Raw genomic sequence first — 20623 nt, 5'->3', positions numbered from 1 at the left:
CTCTTTCGTTGCAAAATTTTACGATTTTGTAGATTTTATATTCGAAACCCCTCCACCCTCAACTATGGATTCCTGTGTTTGCAGCAAAGTAACCTACAAAATGTTCTTGCAAAAAAAGGTGGCTAATGAAATAAAAAAAATCAAAGTATTTTGTTAGATTTTCATTAAAAAAATCTTTTCAAACAAAACTTGACTTGATTCACAGATTCTGAGATCTTACTCTTTAAAAAGCAAGGTCATGTTTTCGTAGACGCAAAGATGCATGGATGATTTTAATAAACATTAAAAAGATGCAAATGTCTATTTTATGCAGTAAATTTTATTTTTCTGGCTTAAACTAAAAAGTACAGCTTAATCTCCTCAAATTACTATAGAAAGGGGTTCAAAAAGAGAGGGTCAACAATCAAACAGGTCCCATTTGGGTATTTTTGTAGGTTGTCGCTTACAAAAATCGTACTTCAATTTTTTTTTACATTGGGGAGGATATTAATCCTACATCTCCCATTGGTCAAAGGTAATTTGTAGTTAGGCCAACCTAAACAAGAATGAAAAATGATTTGGCATAATGATACTTGACGAATTTAAAGAAGAATATAAATAATTTAATTTAAATACCAAAAAACCTAAAATAATTAATGGATATTAATAATAAGAATATAAAAATCGATTTTTCAAAAAATGGATATTGAAAAATATTCAATCGATGTTCATGTTCCTTTTGAATTATGCTAACATAGTGGCCAAAATAACCGAAAAATAGCTGGTCATTTTGATTTAATCGTTTACTAGAGAAGTGGGGGTAATTTATATCCTCTGAGTTAAAGGATGAATAAAAAAAAATTACCAGCCTAAAGATTTTTCTTTTACTGCTTTATTGTTTTACTTATTTTCATGACCTATTCAATTCTGGTTTGACGTCTTGGAAAAAAGAGTAGATACAGGATTGATGTTTAAATGGAGGGAACACCAACAAAATTGGGCTCTTTCATTGGTACTTTTCACTCTTCAGCCCAAGGAATTAGTAAAACTTTTGGACTTCTGGGTGGCGTTCCCCTAAAACTGCCACTTAGATCCACCCCTGTCTTGGAAGAAGTTCTCTATCGAAAGTGTTGTTTGTACCAAGACTTTGATCACCACAAAAGCTTAGAACGTTAATAGTCTTGATAATAATGGTATTGAAATTAACCTCCCGTCTGAAATGCTTAAAACCCGCAAAAAAAATTATCAGTTATATGGGCAGCTGGCCCAAACAACAGGGAGGATTTCTCCAGGATTTTTTTTTATTTATTTATAACGTTATTATTGAATTTTTGGGACTCAAAAATATGACCTTCAAAAATTGGAATTCAATTATAAAAAAAAGTTATCTTTTTAAAAATATTTGTTTGTGTGTGTGTATGTGAAATCGCCCAAAACCAGATAGAAAAACCATTATTAATGAATGCCTATAATTGGATGCAATCTAATAGGACACGAAAATCTTAAGCATATCGTATTTGCGCAATAAAGTAGACATATCTCCGCATGCATAATATCTTAATGATCTTGTAATTATTAAACTAATCAAATATGCTATCAAATTACAAATTAGCTTGTAAAACTAGATTGCAATATGTTGCAATCGTAGTTTTTAATCAAACTGTAAAAGAAACTAATTTTCATTCTAAAGTGGTGTATATTAAAAAAGGCTAATTTAAGCAAAATTTCGACGCGCGTCTTTTTTCAAAATTGATTTTTGAGTAATATATGTGAGTAAATTACAGATTTTCACGTACTGAAGGAATAGTCAGATGAAGAAACAGAAAGAAATGAAAGAAACTCCTCTTAGTGCACTTCAGGTTGAGTGAAAGAAAGTCATATGTATCTATTTAAATATATAATATATATAATAAAATTATATAATATTTATTTATTATATTATTATATGTATATATATATATATATATATATATATATATATATATATATATATATATATATATATATATATATATATATATATACATCAAACAGTTCGTGGTAACGAACTGTAGTAATGAGCGATCCGATTCAATAGTAACCAAAACTCTAAAAAATTGAATTTTGATATCAAAAGCTACATCAAAAGAATCGCATTTTAATGCTGATTTTAAATATATAAGTTTCATCAAGTTTAGTCTTACCCATCAAAAGTTACGAGCCTGGGGAAATTTGCATTATTTAGGAAAATAGGGGGAAACACCCCCTAAAAGTCGTAGGATCTTAACGAAAATGACACCATCAGATTCAGCGTATCAGAGAACCCTACTGTAGAAGTTTCAAGCTCCTATCTACAAAAATGTGGAATTTTGCATTTTTTGCCAGAAGACAAATCACGGGTGCGTGTTTATTTGTTTGTTTTTTTTTTTTTTTTTTTTTCCCAGGGGTCATCGTATCGACCAAGTGGTCCTAGAATGTCGCAAGAGGGCTCATTCTAACGGAAATGAAAAGTTCTAGTGCCCTTTTTAACTGACCAAAAAAATTGGAGGGCATCTAGGCCCCCTCCCACGCTCATTTTTTTCCCAAAGTCAACAGATCAAAATTTTGAGATAGCCATTTTGTTCAGCATAGTCGAAAATCATAATAACTATGTATTTGGGGGTGACTTACTCCCCCAAAGTTCCTGGGGGAGGGGCTGCAAGTTACAAACTTCAACCAGTTTTTACATATAATAATGGTTATTGGGAAGTGTACAGACGTTTTCAGGGGGATTTTTTTGGGTTTTGGGGGTAGGGTTGAGGGAGGGGCTATGTGGGAGGATCTTTCCTTGGAGAAATATGCCATGGAGGAAAAAATTCAATGAAAAGGGCGCAGGATGAATCTGGTCACGTTAGAAAAAACGTCAAATTCAGAGCTTAATATACAATGCTGGGTGTTCGGAGCCTCTCTATTATGGAGTATAATTTGAAAATAACACAACTATACGAGCGATAAAACATATATACCACAACCATAACTCAACTAACGAAAGAACTGCTAAGAGATAACACAACTATAAAGTGAAAACAGGTGAAAACTAACGGGAAAATAAACGAACTAAGAGGTGGAAGGGGCTCAGAGAAAAAATATAATCATTTTTCAATTTTGAGCCTAACTTCCGCAAAGGAGTAATAATGTCAGAAGCCCCGAAATACCGAATTATTTTCTTTTCAAACAGTTCGTGGTAAAGAACTGTAGTAAGGGGCGACCCGGCTCAATAGTAAACGGAACTCTAAAAAACGGAATTTTGATGCTAAAAGATACATCATATGAATCGAATTTTCACGCTGATTCTAAATATATAAGTTCCAATTAATTTAGTCTTTGTCATCAAAAGTTACGAGCCTGAGAAAATTTGCCCTATTTTGGAAAAAAGGGGGAAACATCCCCTAAAAGTCATAGAATCTTAACGAAAATCACACTATCGCATTCGGCATATCAGAGAACTCTATAGCAAAAATTTCAAGCTCCTATCTAAAAAAATGTGGAATTTCATATTTTTTGCCAGAAGACAAATCACGGGTGCGTGTTTATTTGTTTGTTTGTTGTTGTTTTTTTCTTTTCCCCAGGGGTCATCGTATCGACAAGGTGGTCTTAGAGTGTCGCAAGAGGGCTCATTCTTACGGAAATGAAAAGTTCTAGTGCCCTTTTCAGTGATAAAAAAATTGGAGGGCAAATAGGCCCCCTCCCACGCTAATTTTTTTCCAAAAGTCAACAGATTAAAATTTTAAGATAGCCATTTTGTTCCGCATAGTCGAAAACCATAATAGTTATGTCTTTGGGAATGACTTACTCCCCCACAATTCCTGGGGGAGGGGCTGCAAGTTACAAACTTTGACCAGTGTTTACATATAGTAATGGTTATTGGGAAGTGTACAGACGTTTTAGCCAAAAAAAAATTAATATACTAATTTCATTTCAATAATTTATGTGCGGAGAGCCAAAATCAAACATGCATTAATTCAAAAACGTTCAGAAATTAAATAAAAAAACTAGTTTTTTTAACTGAAAGTAAGGGGCGACATTAAAACTTAAAACGAACAGAAATTACTCCGTATATGAAATGGGTTGTCCCCTCCGCAGTCCCTCGCTCTTTACGCTAAAGTTTGACTCTTTGCCACAATTCTACTTTTTAAAACAATTAAAAACTTTAGCGTAAAGAGCGAGGGACTGCCGAGGGGACAACCCATTTCATATACGGAGTAATTTCTGTTCGTTTTAAGTTTTAATGTCGCTCCTTACTTTCAGTTAAAAAAACTAGTTTTTTTTATTTAATATATATATATAACGGGTTTCAGCACGCGACATACTTCTACATGGATTTTCACTGTAGCTTGTCTCCTAAACGCAGACAATTTGAGCCTTTTCTTAATTAAATAAAAAAAACAAGTTTTTTTAACTGAAAGTAAGGAGCGACATTAAATCTTAAAACGAACAGAAATTACTTCGTATATGAAAGAGGCTGCTTCCTCATCAACGCCCCGCTCTTTACGCTAAAGTTTGACTCTTTCTCTCAATTCTTCTTTTTAAAACAGTAAAAAACTTTAGCGTAAAGAGCGGGGCGTTGATGAGGAAGCAGCCTCTTTCATATAAGAAGTAATTTCTGTTCGTTTTAAGATTTAATGTCGCTCCTTACTTTCAGTTGAAATTTTTTTTTTTTTTATTTAATTTCTGAACGTTTTTGAATCAATGCATGTTTTAATTTTGGCTCTCCACAGAAGAATAATTAAAACGAAATTTGCATTTTTTTTTTTTTTGGCTAAATGGCTTTCTCATAATTTTGATCGAATAATTTTGAGAAAAAAAGAGCGGGGGAGGAAGCCTAGTTGCCCTCCGATTTTTTGGTTAATTAAAAAGGCAACTAGAACTTTTAATTTTTTAAGAATATTTTTATTAGTTAAAGATTTACATAACTTAAAAATTAGCTTACGTAAAGAACTTTTGTATTCTCATATTTTTATTACATAAATGAGGGGTTTCGCCCCCTTGTCAGATCCTCGCTCTTTACACTAAAGCTTAAATTTTGTCCCAATTCATTAAGAATGACCCCAGAATCACAAAAGCCGTAGAATAAATAGTTGAAATTACTAAAAATGCTTTAGCGTAAAGAGCGAGGTATTAGGAGGAGGTGAGCCCCTCATATGGGTAATAATTTATGTTTGTTTTAAGTTTTAATGCTGTTCCTTACTTCCAGCTGAAAGAACTTTTTCTTATTTATTTTTTCATTGTTTTTTTTTAATAATGCTAGTAAATCCTGCGCTCCCTTCATGGATATTTTCTTCCCCCATGACAAATTATCGATGGAAAGTTCCCCCAGCATATCCCCCTCTTCTCAACCCCTCAACCAACCAAAAAAATCCTCCTGAAAACACCTGTACACTTCCCAATAACCATTACTATATGTAAGCACAGGTCAAAGTTTGTAACTTGTTGCCCCTCCCACGGGGACTGTGGGGGAGTAAGTCGTCCCCAAAGACATAGTTATAAGGTTTTTCCACTACGCTGAGTAAAATGGCTAACTCAGAATTTTGATCCGTTGACTTTGGTAAAATAATTAGCGTGGGAGGGGGCCCAGGTGCCCTCCAATTTTTTTGGTCACTTAAAAAGGGCACTAGAACTTTTCATTTCCGTTAGAATGAGCCCTCTTGGAACATTCTAGGACAACTGGGTCGATACGATCACCCCTGGGGAAAAAAAAACAACAAAAAAACAAATAAACACGCATCCGTGATCTGCCTTCTGTCAAAAAATACAAAATTCCACATTTTTGTAGATAGGAGCTTGAAACTTCTACAGTAGGGTTCTCTGATACGCTGAATCTGATGGTATGATTTTCGTTAAGATTCTATAACTTCTAGGTGGCATTTCCTCCTATTTTCTAAAATAACGCAAATTATCTCAGGCTCGTAACTTTTGATGGGTAAGACTAAACTTGATGAAACTTATATATTTAAAATCAGTATTAAAATGCGATTCTTTTAATGTAGGTATTGGTATCAAAATTCCATTTTTTAGAGTTTTGGTTACTATTGAGCCGGGTCGCTCCTTACTACAGTTCGTTACCACGAACTGTTTGATGTCGTGGCGTCCAAATGGACCTTAAATTAGAAATAGTACCTTTGTAAAATTACGTTTTTTAAATAGGACCTTTAACTTTTTGACTTGTCTTTTGTCATTATGAGAGATAAATCGCCGAACCCTTGTTTCTTTTAATTTTTCAGGTGGTGGGACGAAAACTTCTTCTTTCGCCTCGGCTTGTCTTTTGTCATTATGAAAGACATATCGCCGAACCTTTGTTTCTTTTAATTGTTCAGGTGGTGGGACAAAAACTTCTTCTTTTGCCTCGGCTTATCTTTTGTCATTGTAAAAGACATACCTCTGAACCTTTGTTTACTTTAATTGTTCAGATGGTGGGATAAAAACTTCTTTTTCTCCAAACTAATTTATCTAGTCCAGGTTTTTGATTTTCAAAGGTATGGTAGGCATTGATGACCTTATCCATGTCAAAACCTAGTAACCATCGCTATCATTTTAAATTTGTTTGGTTTGTTTTACCTCGGCCTGTTTTTCGTAATTATGAAACACACATCGCCGAACCTTTGTTTTTTTTTTAAACAAAGGTATGGTATGCATTGATGACTTCATCCATGTCAAAATCCCAAAGCCAATCATCACCTCATTTTCTATTTTGACACATTTTGATTCTCGCTGTCCAGGTTGATTTTCATTAACTCGCTCACATGTTTGGTGGCATATGTCTTCTAACCACGTTTGTCTTTGTTTTTCATTTTCATTTTTGACTTACTCACATGCCCGGTGTCGCATGTATTCTAACCGTGTATGTCGTTGCTCTTCATTTTCATTTTTGACACGCCACCGCTTTTCTTCTAACGGCGCCTTCATTTTCATTTTTGACACGCCACCGCTTTTCTTCTAACGGTGTCTTCATTTTTGACACGCAGCCGCTGTTCTTCTAACCGCGTTTGTATTTACTCTTGATTTTCATTTTTGACTCGCTCACATGCTCGGTGTCACATGTCTTCTAATCGCGAGTGTCTTCACTGTTCATTTTCATTTTTGACTCGCTCACTTGCTCGATGTCGCATGTCTTCTAACCGCGTGTCAAATTTTCATTTTTTTTGGCCTTCCAACAGAAATAATCTTATATAAATAACTAATGGGTTGGAAACTCAATAATCTTATTTATGCTATACATGATATCATATAAGAGAATCCTTGTATGATCTCAAAAGAAATGCTTATATGATGTAGTAGTACAGTACATGACGTCATTTGCAAAAACCAAATTAAGGTTCTTAACGAATTTGTCAGACTGCTGACCTATCTAGATCATTTTTTATCCAAGAATATCCCAGGATACCAATTTTTCCCAAAAAATATGGAGCCGCATTCGACAAGTTACAAATATACATACACAATTATTGCTCGCTTATAAAGATAGTATATATAAAACATCAGCGTTGATTTTATGTAGATGTTTCAAGGTACACAATTTCAATATTGAATCAAACTTTAAGGGCTGTGTAGAAACCTTTTTTAGTCACATTATGAACGAATCATCCGTTTTTTGACACATACTTAAAAATTTTGTTTTACATTAAAGCAGCCTTATCAATCAGATCTCTTAACGCCCCAAATTTGACTCTGAAAATGACTATTCAGCTATGGGCCTTTACCAATTTCGTGTCGGCCAAAAATAAGCCTCTATTTTCTTGAAAATTTAGACAGTGCCCTTTTCCAGGAAACCAATCGAAAAGTTTTACATTTCAGATGGCTTCACAGCTTTTCAAGCATCATTTTAAGGTTTAAAAATTTAACAATTTAAAGATTTTATAATTCGATTTTTAAATGTTAGTCTTAGACAATTCAGTTTAAACAAAAATACCCATTCGGCAATTCCGACACTCATGTTATCTCCAATATGCAAATCCATATATTTACTTTTGCTGACTCGACGCTGCCACTTCTGAAGGATAAAAGGATTGCCTGAAAATTTATTGACATAACCCTTCCGCAGATCCATTGATGCGTGTGCCCAACATTTTTTTTCTATCACATAAAAAAAGGCATTACCCTATTTAACGCTTTAGCCTGGGGACAACTCCATCAAACATATTTTTTTGGATTACCCCTTTTATAAGAAGATAAGTAGATCATTATGCAATCACTCACTGATGGGGTTAAAATAGATTAAGGGAAAGGGGTGAGCTTTTTTTGAAAGAACACGCGCTTAGTGGTATTGAGGAATTGAATGGGCGGTAAAAAATACAATGAAACCAGTTAACGCCAGTTGACTTTGTCGCTTGAAGACTAAAAATCATATAAGCCATAATAATAAAAATAACAATTTTTGTTGGGGGGAGGGGGGCAGGAGGGGAGAAATAAAATCCAAGACGCTATTAGGCATAATCAAATTTTTTTTCGGAGGGTGCTAAAACAACCTGAGTTTTTCCAAACACAGACCTGGAAATTCCAATTCGGTACGTTACAATACTTCCGTCTTTTGTCTGGTGTATTTTTAATACGGATGAACTTAAATTTCCATATATGATTTTATGCGGCTTTCACACTACGTACGTAAATTTCTTCTAAGTGCTAAAGTTATGTTACGTTACGCATAAACATTTTCACTTCAACAAATCCTTTCACACCAGATTAACATAAAAATCCCTATGACATCGTAATCATCACAATCATCATATGCAAACTATTCAAGAATTAAAAATGTGGAATGGACATGGAGATTCAAGCTCTGATCAGGCGTCAAAGGCTTTCTAGGAAAAGCTTATTAATTTGACTTCAAAATTTATCAATATTTCATAAGGAAATCTCGTTCTGTTGCTGCTGTGTTGTGAGGTTTAATCTTAGCAGGTTTTACTTAGTCGCCATTGGATACCTATGTTGTTTAGCACCACCCAATTCGGATGGTTTAGAAGTTTGAGCATCTCTTGTAAATTTTAAACAAATACCGAAGTCTCCTAGCTATATATAGTTAATCAATGCTGGGGACACTAGTACTAGTACTATCTACAATTCAAAGAACGATAAAAGCTTTATTTAGTAACAACATGAAAAGCTGTTTATTCCGACTTGGAACTTCAGTTTAAACATAGAAGTTATGAGTTAACAGCCATCCAAAAGTAAATAAAAAAAAATCTATTTAATATCTTTCTGAAAAAAATTAGCTTAAACTCTAAATCTAATTTTTATTTTTTCTTTAACAGTGGAAATGAGGGTAGGAGAATTCAAACTATGATTCTTTTGAGGGTTAACCACAAGACAATTCATAAAAGCACATTAAGAAGCATGAAACTATAGGAAAGAATTAGGGTGTGTAGGGAGCAAATGAACACTCTTGATTTTGAAACATATCTTTTTTGTATCTTTAGCGGAGAAATGAAAAAAAAGAAGACCAGATTGACCCCGGATATTTCAATAAACAGGTTCTTTTTAGCCTACATTAAAAAAAATTAACGAAAATCTCTTGTCCTTTCCCCTTAATTTTAGTGAATTGGAGCCCTTTGTGAAAAGTCGTGCACAGAGGGGCATCACGCCTTGACCGCTAAAATATCTTTATCTTCCCCTAATTCCTTGTTTTTGCTAATCATCATAAAACATATGGTACCAAGCAGCTTAAAGTGATGTAGTTTTGCTATGGAGACTTTTTGTTTTTGTTGGGGGGGGGGGGGGTTACAAAAAGATTTTTTAGGGGGGTCACTAAAAAATCAAATAAGCTTAAAATTTTTATTCTTTTTTGTTACATTTTTACGAGTCGAGCAAACATTTCGCGGGGGGGGGGGTTCAAACCCTCTAACCAACCTTGGATACGGCCTTGTTTGGAGGTGTCAACAATAACAACCTTTGGGAATCAAAAGGTTGTTATTGTTGATTTTTTTACAGATGAAAAGCGTTGTCGAATTTCACCATCTTTTTGGTCATTTGTTTCCACGGCTTGAAGTGACAAAACTGACAAAAATAATTTCATGGTCTCGGAACAACTAATGGAAATTAAAAAAAATGATGATTTTCAGGCGGGAATAGACCTAATATGCGTCCAGGGGTAATAAATGTTTTTCTTTTGATATTATTAGTACTTTAAGATTCTTTCATCTTAATTTTTATTTAAAAAAGGAGCAATTTTTGGTGCTTCAAGACCAGCTAGGCCAATTAATTTGACAAAGTTAGCAATTTCGCTTGTTATGTCACTCATTCGATAATTTGCATTCATTTTTCATCTCCATCAATTTTATTCCAGATCATGTTTCCGTGTGAGAAATCATTCATGTGTTTTAATTTCTTATTACAGTACTCATATTCAAAAGGTTCGTTCTACCAGTGGAAAATGAATAGGCAATTTTTATCTTTTCTTCAGTTTCCCCCATTTTACGGAATTAATGAATTTCAATAGGGCTACGCAAGTCAAACTGGTTTCCGAACGTCAGTTACTCGCTTTTGTTCCGTCAGTCATGCAGAGTAGACTTATTATATGCATAAACTTAATACGGGGCACCGAATCCGGAATTTTCAATAGATTTTTCATCAAGTCTTCCTGCCTCTAGATCGCTAAATACGCCCCGAAAGTTTGCTATATTGAATCTCTAAATTAAAAATAAACTAATTATGCAGTTTTACCCAAACGTAAACTCCTGAAAGACGTATTGTATCGATGGCATCGTCTCCAGAGTAAAGGTACGCAGAAGGTACAATGTTTCAAAAAAAGGAAAATTTGCTTATTTGAACAATGCAATACCCAACCGCCTCAAAAAAGGGTCCCAGTGGTGCAAATACACCCAATCTGGCAAAATAGATTGATCGGTTAGGTTGGGAACAGGGCCGCCTTAAAAACTAGACACATTCTCTGTAAAAAAAAAAAAAAAAATAAAAGCAGAAAATGTGTTTATCAGCTATTTTGATGGTAACATCAACAGAAATGTTAAATGTTCCGTTTCTGCTAGAAAATAACATTTACTTTCATTTTTCACTAAGTGTCGACTTTAAGAATAGTATGCACCACACGGGTGGCAGCATTGGACCGTGCATGGAAGCACGCTGAGTTGGAAAAAAGTGAAACTCCAAGATGTATACTAGGTAGTGGAAAGTGGAAAGCCCAACGCTTTCCATACGCCGCTGCTAATTTTGAGGGGCCTTTTCAACAAGACGTGTCTTAGCTGGGAAAAAGGGCCAGTCGCAAAAAAAAACAACAATGGAAAGCGAAGCTGGCCTATAAGACAGGTTAGTGAAAATTATGTCGGCTAGTCGTGAAAAACGAGAAAAAAGCAAGTTATTTAAAAATTGACCACGCTTCCGTTGTATTAATAAATTTTTATGCGTAGACCAGTATCAATAATGGGCTTGAATCATTATGATTCAAGGTTTTCGTAAATGCAACTAATTTCTTGAATAATTGCTAAGAACATGAAGAAAAAAAAAAGTCAAAATGGAGGTTATTGTATTGTATCAGATTAACGACGCTTCTTGACTACTAAGGTCCCTGCGTCGGCCCTGCAGTGCATTCCTGCAGCATGATTCGATCTCTGGGTCCCGTATTACCAAGCCAAGGCCAAATCCACTGCGCCACCACAGGGCAAAATAGATGTTATTATTATTTAAGAATTAACGACGCTTCTTGACTACTAAGGTCCTTGCGTCGGCCCTGCAGTGCATTCCTGCAGCGTGATTCGATCTCTGGGTCCCGTATTACCAAGCTAAGGTCAAATCCACTGCGCCACCACAGGACAAATAGATGCTATTGTATTTAAGAGCTTAGTAATTTGAATTTAGTGCCAAAAACCACTAGCCAAAATCACTTCGTTTGTATTCTTGATTTGCTTGCTAATCGCAAATAATGGAAATAAACAATGGAAATCCCAGTGATCCCCTTCTGCAAGAAGGGGGTCACAAATTCTAGAACCAAATTTTTACTAATAAAACACTTGGATCTCACCGATGTAATCGGGGGCCCCTTCTTTAATTATTCTGTTATATTTAAAAGGAAAGGTTTACTAGTCTTAATTTACTGGCATGAATGTATATATTGTTTTAACTATATATTGATAGTTAATGCCATGTGATGTCATTGATAGTTAATGACATTCCACTCTCCTATATATTGTTTTAACTATTGCATCGAATTATTGCATCGAACTATTGCTTAAAAGCTGCTTTATAATTGAAAACAAATTTAAAAAAAACGGGAATAAAACTAGTATGCCGGTAAAGAAAATTTGAATACTATTATTGTTATAAAACTAGAATAACAAAATTGTAATTTAATATTATTTTCATACTATATACTGACAGATAACCTATTAGAAATTTATAAAATATTAGCATAGTTATCACATAATCTAATTAAAGAATTAGAACATTATTAATACAAAAGTCACCTTACTAGAGTACCAAAAACAAATTAAAATAAAATACACATCGCCCAACTGAACAAAGAAAATAATTTTCCCTCCACTGCTATAAAGGGGTTATGTTTCAAAGCTAAATATCCCAAAAGACTATAACTTTCTGCCGTTACATGCTTCTGAGGCAAAACCGTCGCATTTCATCCCTTCCTAATATTCTAAACTGATAACTACATTAACCCTGCCATTTATGTCACAATCAGTATACAATGCTCTAATTTCTATTCAATTTTCTTCACCCCCGCTCAGAGTTCACAGAAAAAAAAGATAATAAAAAATAGGGATAATAAATATTTGGCCCCCTTTGCAGAAACGCAAGGATGCCTGTCAACAAATGTCCAAGAGGGATTTTGTGTGTTTCCATGGTTACTTGTTACCCCACCTGCTTGAATAAATCATCCCCCTCTGTTTTAATCCCTTTTGAGCAGGGTCATACAATTTTCTTTTAACTTGGAAATGCATTGTAGATGATAAAAATTCAAACGTAAGTGCAATTATTAAGGACATTGCATTATTCAGAACCAATCCAAACCACATGTTCTAAGGATTTTGAACGAAGATATTAACGACTGTGTATGCACATATTATGGGGCAAGTCATTAACCAAGATGCTATTGAAGGTGTCCCCGTCAATGCGAAAATCTACCCTTTTAACAAATATTTTTTTTGTTGAATTGTTGAGCATTCATTGTCCAATATATGTAAGGCATGCAAGTAAGCAGAGGAGGGGATTCTCTGCCCCCTATAAATAATAAACTTTTCCATATTTCTTGGCACTTTTTATGAGAGTCTATAACTTTCTATTCCCCCCCTCCAGAAGATATTTGCGTTCGTACCTTAAAGTAGGGTATCATACACAATGTCTCGACCTTTCAACGCAGTGTCTTGATTTTTTTTGTAGTGCTTGGGCATATACAATTGAACATTCATCACTTAGTCCTTCGCAGTTTGGCTGAGCTAGGTATCGAAATTTGGTATAAGGTAAAGATTTATTTTTCTACGGGTCTTACTAACCCGCTAAGGAGGGGGTTGTCCCGTACTCTGTCTGAAATTATGTTCTAGACAGTGGGCCTTTTACTATCTTTGAAAATAGTTGAATTAGATGAATGAAACTGGAGCCTGGAATATGCCCTGGGAAGGTGTTTTTCAAGCTCCAGTATCCCCTCTCCCTATTTGTATGGTTTATAAAATTACATAGAACTGTCTTAACGGTGATCGGCGTTTCGACGAATCATATCAGCGTATCGTGTCATATCAGATCATGTCATTCCCTTCTCCTATTTGCTAGTGCTGGTAGCAAACAATTGCTAAAGGAAATTGAAGATTTTTGTTAAGATATATACGGCTATATTTGTCGTAGTCCAAAACGGGCTAGAGAGAATTTAGAGTTGCAAAAAGTTTATGGAATTGAAAGAACATCGAATTTTGAGACATAGAGCAACTCGGTGGTTGTCTAGACAAGCCGTTGTGGCTCGATATTTGGAGCAGTGGGATTGCTTGACTTTATCCTTCCGTGCTGAAAATATTAAAGAGGCTAAGAAGCCGGGGAATACCACTGCTGTACTAAAAAATCCGCTGTCACCGGTTTTCAAGGCTTGCTTTGAATTCCTGGCGTATATTTTGAAGTATATCGAAGACCTAAACAAGCAATTTCAGGCAGAAGACATCCAGATTCATCTTGTCTATGACGTTTTTCTGAAGCGTAAAAGACATAGCATCTCACTTTTTATTGCCTAGTTATACCAAAGAAAGTGATTACCGCCATATAAACCCACATGACACCAACTACTACGTCTATGTCACAGACATGGATTGTGGGGGCCGAGTGGAAGTGATTTTTATCAAAGAAAAGTTATCTCTATCTGCTGCAGTTGAGTTTAAAAAAGAGTGTAGGAAATTTTTGATCATGCTCTTTTAAAGTGTTTTTTCAACACCAGATATTCATCGGTAAGAAATTTCGATAGGCTTCATCCACGCTATGCTTTGGGAGCAGATTGTAATCGGCCAAACCTGGCACCGCTTCAGGCTCAGTCTCGGAATTTATTGAGTGACAATGACCTGGAAGATATAGTCCAAGAGTGGAAGAGATTACACATTTGCTCTGAGCTTTGTACTTCGATTGACTCAGATCCAGCCGTGTTTTGGACTCGGGTTTACAGGCAAAAAGATTTTAATGGATCAAAGCGTTTTCCTCTCCTCGGGCGTTTCACTTTAAGCCTACTTGTTCTCCCACACGCTTTCGCGGCTGCAAAGTAAACTTTCTCAGCTGTCAATCTGAACAAATTCAGCATTAGAAATCGTCTCGATTTTACCATTTTGAACGGGCTTCTCAGTGCAAAACCGATAGTCTCAAAGAATTGGAAACCATCCTTGAAAATGGTTCTGCGTCCTAAGTGGAAAAAAATGTGGAAGGGGATATGAGTAAGACTTCGCATTTTAGGAGAAGGGCAAGAAACAGTAAAATTATGAACAGTTCAGGAGCACCAAGCTTGAAATTGCCCCTCCTTCATGCCCCGTGCCTGTCTAAAATTTTATTTAAAAAAGAACATTAGCCATTAGCGATACTCACTAACCATTCTAAAGATAAAAATTCCATAAATTTGCATTCCAAACAAACTTTTAGCTTTTGCAATTAAGACAAGCCGAAACAACAGTCACCACTCCTGAATCAGCTTCAAATGCAATTTTTCTCACTTGGCAGCTTTTTTAAGCGTTTTCTAACTTTTCGGCTACTATGGGCTGAACTTCGTTTTTTCCTAGGTTACAACGAATGGTGCAACCATGATCTCTTCGTTGCTCCTACAATCAGGATTGCTGGCCGGTAAAAGGAATCACTAGATTTTCATGATTTAGTGATTTTCTCAAATAATCTAGTGATTTATGTGCTGATTTAGTGATATTTACTTTAGGCAATATAAAACATCACTAGAAATAGTGATAAATCATTAGGGGAGGCAAACCTGCCAACAATACAAAGTACTTGAAACCCATAACGTTATCCTTTAAAATGGAGTATAACTTCTGTTACAAACATTCTGATCAAGTGGCAACTTCCCATTTCTAATTTTATGCGCGACCTGACATAGTTTTATACACCCCTAGAGACAGTTCTGGAAAATCGAGTATAGACACGAGAGAGAGGCGAAATTACAGCCATATCTCCATTCACAGAAACTGTTTTTAATTTTGATAAAAAAAAAAAATGTAAATCACGTATAGAAAACACGCCTTTTGGATGGTTTTAAGATTGTTTAGGGGACTGAAACAAATGATCTGATGAAATAGAATAGAAAAAAAATATATTAAATGAAAGACTGGACCAACACAGTCTATTCTAAAGCATTTCCTAATTAGTATCGCCGTTTCTGTAGGATTATAATCACCAAAATGACAAAAATCCTTGGCCTAAATTAGCTAAATTGGGCTACTTTTTTTTGCTGAACTATTTTTTACATCTCTACCTTCCCAAGAGCCTCTTCCCCCATGTACCTTCCCAATAGCTGATGCACAACTAAAATCAATTGTGTATAGTTTTATTAAGCCTCCAATGAATAAACTCAGTTAAATGAAGCTTACCTGTAATTATGCATTTTTAAATCCTTTTTTTATTAAAGATAAAAAGAAGAAAAAAAGCGAAGAAGGTAGTGCCGTAGCAGCAATAATAAATAGAATGAAGTAGGGGCTATTAAATGGAATACGGACTGTTAAATGGGCTATTAAATAGAATAGCCCATTCATTGACATGAAACCATATTTCTAAAGGAGATTTCACTTTGGAGAGGTCCAGATTAGTCAAAACAGCCAAAAAAACAGGAAAATTGAATGATTATCAAAGGATATTAATGACAATTAGAAAATCACCAGACTTTAGGGGCAGATTAGTCTCATTTCCAACATGGATTATTTCTTATTTGAATTAATGAAACAGATTTTGACAGTTTTTAGTAAATCGCGTCATTGCAGTCGAGGACACGGAAGTTCTTTTTAACATTATGATCTAGGAATGTATTATCCCCGGAATTTACTAGCTACTTCCTGCTCATCAAAGAGGGCAAAAGCCATAAACAGCGCTGTTCAGGCCTATAAGGGTTTCCTTTTTTCCTCCAGGATCTGAGGTGAAACACAAGGAGTAATTTGAATTAAATTACTACAACATCATGGATTGTTCCTTATTACTTACTTATTCAATTTGAATCATTTCCTCTCACGCTGGCTGGCGTAGAAGGCGACAGTATGGACTCTCCACGACGATCTTGTGGGCCCATGTCTTTCAAAGATGTTTTCACGAGTGTGCATCCTTCTCTCAGCATCGGCCGAGTGTCGCTTCCTGTCGTCCACGCCTTCAAATACCGTAGGAGGACCCAGTACCGCCATGCGGCCCCAGCACCACCCTCTATTACATCACTCTCCTTGTAAGGATACTCGCCTTTTAGGGTGTTGAGGAGTAGCCTGTCCTAAGCGGGAAATGGAAGAGGTTTTGTCGATGGGCTAACCACATATCCCCATAAAAAAGGGGGACTTTCAAACAGACAACAATTTTTTTTATTAGAGCTACGACAGCAATATTTCTTAGTCATTAGTAAACAGGGTCATTGCAAGAGACGACATGTAAGTTCTCTTGAACATTGTGCACCAGGAATTTATTAGCTATTTCATGCAGACTAAAATGGATCACAACCCCAACTAATTTGGCCTGTGAGGCTAAAATGGATCACAACCTCAGCTAATTTGGCCTGTAAGGCTCAAATGGATCACAACCCCAACTAATTTGGCCTCTTTAGGCCTGTGAGGAGCTCAGTCATATTCCCTCCAGGATCTGGAATAAAACACGAAGAGTAGTTTGCAAAAAATTGCCACAACATCGAATGTTATTTCTTATAAAAATTACTAAAACAAAATTGCATAGTCTTTAGTAAATCTTGTCATTGCAACAGAAGACATAAAAGTTCTTTTCAACATTATGATCTAGGAATTTATTAGCTACTTTCTGCAGAGCGAAAGCATCAGCTAAATCTTGTCCTATTCAGAAGTCGAGCTTAGTATAAAAGTCCTTACGAGTTTCTTCCAGTTTTAGCATTTATTTAGTGAACTTTTTTGACCTTTAATGAAGCTAGAAGGAACGCTCTTGGACGTGCTTTGGGGATTAAAGTAGAGCTTAGGGGAATATTAACAGAACTTCCAGCAATGCCAAATTATGTCTTAGAAATTCAAAGAAGGGGGATATAGCATCTATTTTTGCATCTATTTTATTGTACTGAAAGCTAATCTCAGATAAGTTATTCTCATTTTATGTATGTATTTCCAAGGCAAAGAATTTTGGTGCACTGAAGGTTTAGTTAATAAAAGTCCAAAGGCAGGAATGGATAATGGGAAGGAATAGTCAACTTAAAAACCCACAAGGTTGAATCTCCAAAATATAATAAAACAGATAAGCACAAGTAAAAGTCATACAAGCATAAGTGTACACAAACCAAAGCAAGATAATAAAAACTTGTGTGCAATTCAAAGAGGGTAGACTATTAAAGCATATATATATATATATATATATATATATATATATATATATATATATATATATATATATATATATATATATATATATATATATATATATATATATATATATATATATATATATATATATATATATATATATATAGGGATACGGCATTAGACTTTACAGTCCGTACCGGTGGTGCTGATCTCCGTTTCTTGGCCCTTCAGCCAGGAAGTGCAATGGGGGGTTGGGGGCCAGCCATCCTCATATATATATATATATATATATATATATATATATATATATATATATATATATATATATATATATATATAATAGAAAATAGAAATGAAAGGAAGAATTTTCTTTTTTCTTAAAAAAAGTAAGACAAATGTAAGACTGTCATCAGAAATATCTTTTTATTTCATGTTTTTTCATTTTGTTTTAGAATCTAATAGCTTCAGAATAGATCTCATTTTCATTTCCGGCTAAACCTGGACCCCCTCCCCTCTCACAAAGTTTCTGCATCCGTAACCGTATATGACTAACGCATTTTATTATAACGATTGAGCAAAAATTTACCAAAATTTTAACTAAAACGAACCCGAGCATACTTTTGCCTGTTTTAAACAAGCAATCTGCATTATAGTTGGCTTGACCGTCACTGTCATGCCCTTTTAGACACTCACAAGGGAACCTTTTTTCAATTACTTTTTGGGTTGGGACATGAAGACATGTCCAGCACTTGAAACTTGAGAACCCAACCCTAAGATTTACTCAGCGAGGGCTAGATACCAACGTGAATTTTCTTATTATAACGGTTTCCGAAATAGTGTATGCTTAGAGTAATTATAACGACCGTTAAAATAGCGTGCTCAACACGAGGTTTCCAAAACAGTTCAAAGATTTCCTCCCTCTACATTAAATGCATATAAAAACAATAGAAAAAATTTTAAATCAAGAAAAATTACATGCTCTTTTTGAAATATTAAGCATGGCCAAGATACACTAACGATTATTTCATAAGTATATTTAAAAATGCAGTGGATTCACGTTATTTCTCAACGCCATTTTTTGGCAACATTACTTAATTTTTTCACGTTATTTTTCAATTTCAAACACATTAATAGAAAACTTTTATATTGCTTCAAAAGAATAAACAATGAATATCAAAACAAGACCTCGAATGTCCTAAATGTCCTTTTAGAAGAATTAAACATGGCCAATCATTTTTCAACGTTATTTTTTTTGGCAATGTTATCTTACTTTTTCACGTTATTTTTCAATTTCAGTCACACTAGTAGGAAACTCCTATATTTTTTTGGAATAATAAACAATTAATATCAAAACAAGACCTGAAATGACCTAGAAATAGACCCTGAAATAGAAATATGAAATAGAAATAGAAATGACCCTGAAATAGAAAACTTTTATATTGCTTCAAAAGAATAAACAATGAATATCAAAACAAGACCTCGAATGTCCTAAATGTCCTTTTAGAAGAATTAAACATGGCCAATCATTTTTCAACGTTATTTTTTTTGGCAATGTTATCTTACTTTTTCACGTTATTTTTCAATTTCAGTCACACTAGTAGGAAACTCCTATATTTTTTTGGAATAATAAACAATTAATATCAAAACAAGACCTGAAATGACCTAACTTACCACTATTTGACTCTCTGCCGGTCTCTTCGACTGTAGATGCTCCCTCATCGTCACTCCCTGATTCTTCTGTTGTATCCTGCTCAGTATGTTGATTATTATATCGTTCAGTTGATACTGACATTGAGAGGAGGGGAATGTTTGGGATTAGCGGTATCCCGAAACTTGAAGGTGCCGTTGATGTTGGGTGCATCATCTGATACTGGGGATGTGCTGTTACATGTCTTCCGATGTTCAAACTTTGTGATTCCATATGATCAATTTTTTTCATCTCGGAATGATACTGGAATAAGTAAATATGAGTAAAAACAGACAGGAGCAATCAATATTTTCAAACAGTTCGTAATATTGAACTGTAATTAAGGAGTGACCCGGATCAATAGTAACCGAAACTTTATAAGACGGAATTTTAATATTAATAGATACATCAAAAGAATCGGATTTTTATGCTGGTTTTATATAAGTTTCTTAAAGTTTAGTCTTACTCATCAAAAGTTTGAAGCCTGAAATATTTATCTTATTTTCAAAAAAGGGGGAAACTAAAAACCTAAAGTCTTAATGAAACCCACACCATCAGATTCAGCGTATCAGAGAACCCTGTCATTGAGGTTTCAAGCTCATACCTCCAAATTGTGGAATTTGGTATTTTTGCCAGTAGAAAGATCACGGATGCATGTTTATTTGTTTGTTTTTTTCCCAGGGGTGATCGTATCGACTCAGGGGTCCTATATTATCACGAGGGGGCTCAATCAAACGGAAATTAAAACTTCTAGTGCCTTTTTTGTCTAATAAAAAGATTTGAGGGCAACTAGACCCCCTCGCACGTTCATTTTTCCCAAAATCACCGGATCGAAATTTAGCCATTTTGTTTATCATAGTTGAAAAATCTAATAACTATGTCTTTAAGGATGACTTAATCCCCAACAGTCTCTGGGGGAAGGGCTGCAAGTTATGAACGTCGGGGGATGGGAATGAGGGTTACGTGGGAGGATCTTTACATAGAGGATTTTTCATGAAAGAAGAGAATTTGT

The 20623-nt window shown here is 34.9% G+C and overlaps 1 protein-coding gene across 1 annotated transcript in view; it reads right to left on the bottom strand.

The window, feature by feature from the left end:
• The window catches only part of LOC136025078 (POU domain protein 2-like), a 107237-nt gene that overhangs the window by 61277 nt on the left and 25337 nt on the right, over positions 1 to 20623 (bottom strand). Inside the window, exon 2 of the mRNA XM_065700794.1 lies at positions 19596 to 19875. Within this exon, the coding sequence (XP_065556866.1) occupies positions 19596 to 19863 (268 nt within the window). The 5' untranslated portion in view covers positions 19864 to 19875. The remainder of the gene's footprint in view (positions 1 to 19595; positions 19876 to 20623) is intronic.

This window comes from Artemia franciscana, chromosome 1 (genome assembly GCF_032884065.1).
Source record: "Artemia franciscana chromosome 1, ASM3288406v1, whole genome shotgun sequence".
Taxonomy (NCBI): Eukaryota; Metazoa; Arthropoda; class Branchiopoda; order Anostraca; family Artemiidae; genus Artemia; species Artemia franciscana.
This window is presented reverse-complemented; position numbering and strand designations above follow the sequence as displayed.